This window comes from Rhamphochromis longiceps, linkage group LG3, assembly GCF_057381845.1.
Source record: "Rhamphochromis longiceps isolate RC_006_pf linkage group LG3, R_longiceps_female_GT1.1, whole genome shotgun sequence".
NCBI lineage: Eukaryota > Metazoa > Chordata > Actinopteri > Cichliformes > Cichlidae > Rhamphochromis > Rhamphochromis longiceps.
Genome location: NC_140559.1, coordinates 22,977,723 through 22,983,310, shown reverse-complemented (window position 1 = coordinate 22,983,310; position 5,588 = coordinate 22,977,723). Strand labels below are relative to the sequence as shown.

General features: G+C 37.8%; 1 protein-coding gene across 1 annotated transcript; it reads left to right on the top strand.

Moving 5' to 3' along the window:
• Positions 1–1,391: 1,391 nt before the first annotated feature.
• On the top strand, positions 1,392–4,597 carry LOC146673479 (myelin-oligodendrocyte glycoprotein-like). The gene is made up of 4 exons (XM_085401957.1): positions 1,392–1,520; positions 2,659–3,012; positions 3,096–3,434; positions 3,673–4,597. Exons 2-4 carry the CDS (start codon positions 2,850–2,852, stop codon positions 3,804–3,806), a joined length of 636 nt encoding a protein of 211 aa, XP_085258083.1. The 5' UTR covers positions 1,392–1,520; positions 2,659–2,849; the 3' UTR covers positions 3,807–4,597.
• Positions 4,598–5,588: the final 991 nt, after the last annotated feature.

Sequence of the window (5,588 nt, the reverse complement as noted above, 5' to 3'; positions counted from 1 at the left end):
TGTGGTTGGAGAGGGCTCTATGCCGGGAGATGATGCTCCAAACGTCAAACGACAGAAATGTTACATTCACCACTGAACGAGTGTCCCACAGAAACACACACAGACTAACCCATGTGTGTGTGAGCACAGACACACAAAGACACAGATGCACACAGAGATATTAGGTTGTTGGATTAAATGCTTATAGGGACGTTTTCTTGATGTTTGTTAAAATAAAAACTGGATAAATTGAGTATGTTCTCCTAAATCTACTTCAAAACCACAACATTTGTGTCACAGAAGGCCAAAAGACAGATCTTAAATTAAATGTGGATGTGTACATGAGAGCCTGCAACGCTCCTGCAGACTATAAACACAGCATCCGTCTGGGACCTTTAGAGGACTGAATCATCTGTGCTGCTGGAGCTGCTTAATAATAACGTTCTGCAGTCTATATGTTTTCATGGTACCGCAGTGCTCATTCAAACAGTTTTTTTTTAATATATATTTTTATTAGTTCAAACAGTTGATGTGGGTTTATTGTGCTTGAAACTAAAGGTGGTCAACATGGACTACAAAAATATCATCTTTGCTTTTATAAAACATGATAATATTCTGCTTTTGGCACATAAAATGGAAACTTCTTCACTGAATTGGACTTGTGTTTATTTCAATAAGAGATTGATATTAACCTGTATTTTTATACTTCTGGAGGTTCTTTATCGTTTTCTTTGCCCTGCTCTGTGATACAGTGTATTATTTCCGCCAAACCTTCAGACAGAAAGCTGTTCAACCTCTGCCCTCATGTTGCAACACCTTCTCACCCCATTATGTAACGTACCGACACTATGTGACAAACTGCCCCTAAACTTGTCTCGTACTCAGAAAACACCCAGTCATTACTGACACTGCTGGAGTTTCTCCGGCGGTGTTACAGCTCCCAGCAGCGTCAGTGCTTCCTTTATATATCTTTAGTAAAAACACCACAAAGTCAGATTCAGAGATTAAAGTTCTCTGTAATATTTGGAATACACAGAATACTGTTAATTGTGCTTATTCTCACGTGTTACCGCACAAATTATTTCAACAAACTGAGGGCATTTGGCCTGATAATAATTTGTATCCTTCTGTAACTTTACTGTATAAAGAGCTAAAACCTCAACAATTTCTTGAGTAATAAGTCATTATAAGAAGGGTTTGTGAACTAAAACTGAAAAATAAGGGGTACTGTTTGTCCGTAATTTGGAAAGCCCAGTGCGTGCTCATGAAGCAGGGCAAACCTGTCGGGGAAACCTCAGGAGCGCCTATAGGCGTTGCTGGGGGCGGTGCTAATTAAAGGCCATAATAGAAGTTTAAAAAGGAGAAAGTTTAGAGCTCAGTCATCAGTCATCACTCATCGTGGCCTCAGGTGTCTCCGACTGAGATTTTAGGTTTTGTTGAGCCTGTTAGTGCAGAGAGATCATGGCCAGGCTGGACCTGCTCCATCACGCACTCCTCTGGACTCTGATGTGTCTCTTTTTTTCTAGCTTCTGCCTCTGAAGGTAAGCAGGTGTTACTGTTATAATACAGGTGAGCTTAACCATAGTTTTGTCTGACCTGATAAAACACACCCACATTTATTTGCTTCATACAAAACAATGTATTTTATTGAACAAACACCTGCTTGTGTCAGATGATTTAAACCAGTTTAAACAGTGTGTTAATTCAGTTCCATGTAAAACAGACTGAACATGTGTGTGGATGAAGGAGAGTGTGTGCTGAGCTGATCCACGGCATCACAGACAAAGAGTCTGTTTATGATGTCACAGAAACACATACATTATAGTGTATTTATTTTAAATCAGTGACAGCAGTGTTGTCTGCAGATGACATTTGCATGGATTGGTGATTTTTCTTGGACTGAATGTGAGGATGCAGGCTTGGTGATCAGAGGCAGATGTGACTTTAACTATAAAGCTGTTTGTTTCACAGTGAACACTCTGTTTTTATAGTCTTCATTTTGGTGCCATTAATCCTTCACTTTATCCAGAAATATTTTCATTTTTTTTACTTTTAGATGTGTTAGCTGTTGTTATTTGCTATCTACTTTGTTAATATTAATTATTTTTGCAGCTAATTATTAATCAGTTTTTCTCCCCTTCCCTTTCTTTATTTCTTTCTCCTTTTCCTATCCCCTGGTCATGTCTGTAATAACTACCCAAATAAAAATAGATGAAATAAATAAAATCTTACTTAAAATAAGAAAAAATAGATGAAAATTCATTTCTTTAAGAAATGACTTATTTGCCATGACTGTGCTGTTGTATCGTGTGGTCTACTTGACCTCTGCTGGCAGTTCTAGTGTTGATGGATTTTTCCCATGAAAGATGGATCTGAATGTTATTGAGAAATAAACCTGTAAATAAAAGATGTAAGGACAATCCAGGCCTTAAACCTGTCCCGTGAGCCATAACTGTCTATGATAACAAACACCAGAGATTTATTGATTCATTTCTGCATCCACTGTGTGCTGTTCTTCCTCTGGTTGATCAGAAATCAGTGGTCTCTGTTTTTAGCTCATCATGATGATCAGTGCTGCACAGAAGAGTAGAAAAGCACTATATAAGAACCACTCCAAATAAACAATTGCACTTAGGATCTTTGACCTCTCCATGATCCATATTGTTTCCTCTCTTTCAGGGATAAACACCACAGCTGGACAGGACGTCACTCTGACATGTCGAGCTCCAAACAACAACAACATCATAGTTGTAGAGTGGAGCAGAGCTGACCTGGAGTCAGAATATGTCATTTTGTACCGGGACGGTCACTTTGTTCCAGATCACCAGCATCCATCTTTTAAGAACCGGGTGGATCTGCAGGACAGACAGATGAAGGATGGAGACGTGTCTTTGATTCTGAAGGGTGTCACGACTGCTGATAGAGGAACATACGAGTGTCGTGTCTTCAGGAGAAGAACAAACCGCAGGAAGAGAGCTAATCTGGAGACTGACCCTATCAGTGTCATCAGCCTGAGAGTTGTTGATCCTCCAGGTGAGTGAGTAGAGTTGAGTAAAAGTGAACAGTTATAGTTTGTCCTTTGTAACCTCTCTGCTCTGTGTTATTTCCTATTTCAGACAAGAAAATCATTACAGCTGAGTCTGGACAGAAAGTCACTCTGACATGTCGAGCTCCAAACAACAACATCATAGTTGTGAAGTGGAGCAGAGCTGACCTGGAACCAGAATATGTTCTTCTGTACCGGGATGATCTGTTTGTTCCAGACAACCAGCATCCATCTTTTAAGAACCGGGTGGATCTGCAGGACAGACAGATGAAGGGTGGAGACGTGTCTTTGATTCTGAAGAATGTGACGATTGATGATAATGGAACATTCGAGTGTCGTGTCTTCATGAGAGAAATACGCTCATGGAAACCCACCAGTGTCATCTACCTGAGTGTTGTTGATCCTCCAGGTGAGTGAGTAGAGTTGAGTGTGTGTGTGATCAGAGGTGAAGCTGCTTCCTGGTTGTTGATGTTTGTTTGTAAAGATGTTGTTGATGAGACTTTGTAGAAAGCAGCTGGTCTGAGTGATGTGATCAGAGTGCAGTAGATAATGTCTGACAGCAGTTTGAAGAGGAAATGGATTCTGTTCTGTTCTTCACTCATCACCTACCTGACAGCTGACACCTCACACCTGTTTCTCACCTGCAGGTCAGACAGGAGGAGTCATTAGAAGGCGTCATGGACTCTTAGCTGGTCTAATTTTTTTATTGTCCCTGCTGGCTTTTTTGATCTGCAGAAGACATAAGAAGCACAATCAGGAGTCACAATCAACCTCCAGCTGAAAAGCAGCCTCTCTGGAATGTTTAAGCTTTTTCGAACTGATCTATGAGAGTTTCTATCTTAGAGGTGACACTGGGCAGGGTAAAGACTTGTACTTATAGACTTGTACTTATAATAATAATAATAATAATAATAATAATAATAATAATACTTTATTGTTACTACTGAAGTGGCTCTCATACATGATATCAGCTTCAGTCATGTGACTTTGAATTTTGATGCTAAACGCAGAGCTTTGTCATCTGTTTTGTTTTTAGGTGACGAGGCAGAAAAAATCAAAATCAGTTTCCTGTTTCAGTCTTGAAAAAAGTCAAATCTGACACTTTGACAAAATAAAACTTTGCTTGTTATATATAATGTATAAATGTAATTATTTATATTGGTATAGTATTTATTTACTCAGAAAAACACATTTTTTTTCTCTTCTGTACTTTTCAAAAATACTTTTCAAGTATTTAGTCTTACTTTACTTTGTACTGTACTTTACTCTGAAGTGCCCTGATCTGACCCATGCTGTGGTTTTTACACTGTAAAAGAAAAGGTTAATTAAGCGATGCTTATGTTTTGTAATGAGATGAAGTGTTTTGTAAGTATCTGAAGGTATCCTGTAACTCGAGCTGACAGATTCATACATCATTGACCCTAAAATGACTTCTTGTATAAAATCATGGATGGATGCTTTTGTAATCTTCAGAATTTCTACAAAAAATTTGTTTGTGAAATTTCATTTTATTCTATAAACGGGTAGTTTATAGAATAAAAAAGTGAAGGAGAAGTGTTGAATGTTTTATCAGATTTTGAATGAAAGCTTTAGCAATGTACACATTAAAATATGTTTACTCTATACTTGATCGTTTTTCTTCATTTGTAATTGTGCTGAACGAGTTTTCCCACCAACGATGTGGAGATCCAACTTTTTTCAATCCAATTAAAATCAATGCATTCAAAAGGATCCTCTGGAAAAGAGTGGAATTCTCGGACCAGAGTTTAATACACTGAATCATATGAACAGCAGGAAAAAGTGGCTGGAATGACTCCTGGAAACTCCAGTGGAGACAGACGACTGGACGGCCCACTCGGAGCCACCAGCGAAGACAAAGAAGTGCTGGTATGGCACTGCAGAGTCCTCAGCGGGAACAGACGCAGGGCCGGTGCTAATTTAAAAAATCAAGTTGTTCAAAGTAGAAAAATATTTGAATATGTATTAATTTTATAGCATTTTGTGAGCATAAACATGCTTTTTCCCCCCAAAAAACAAGCTGAGACGGAGTTTTACTGTTTTTCCGTCACTGCAGAAAACAATAATAATGCATAAAAATCATTGATACTGTTAATTATTGCTATACATTTAGCAGCAAGATGGTAAGAAAATAAATCAGATGGCATGTATTATTTTGGGAAAAAATAGAGGATTTTATATCTTTGTAAATCATTATAATTATGTGATCTAACTGGTATTTAAAGATTTAAAATTCTGAATTTGAATGAAATTTTGACTGAAATGTTGCTGAACTCTGATGGACGTGTTTTTTACTTTGTCAACAAGACTGTGGTAACAAAATCAACTTGCTGAAGATCTCCTTTGAAAAATAAATACTCACGAGACAAAGTAAAAGACGCGTCCATCAGAGTTCAGCAACATTTCAGTTTGATTAAATTAACGTTTTTTTAAACTACACAGGGATTTATTTTCTCATGTATTACATGAGAAAAAATGTATTACAACACAATACTTTTTGCTTCATGTACAGGGTTTCCAAAATAAGTTTTATTTCAAGTAAACT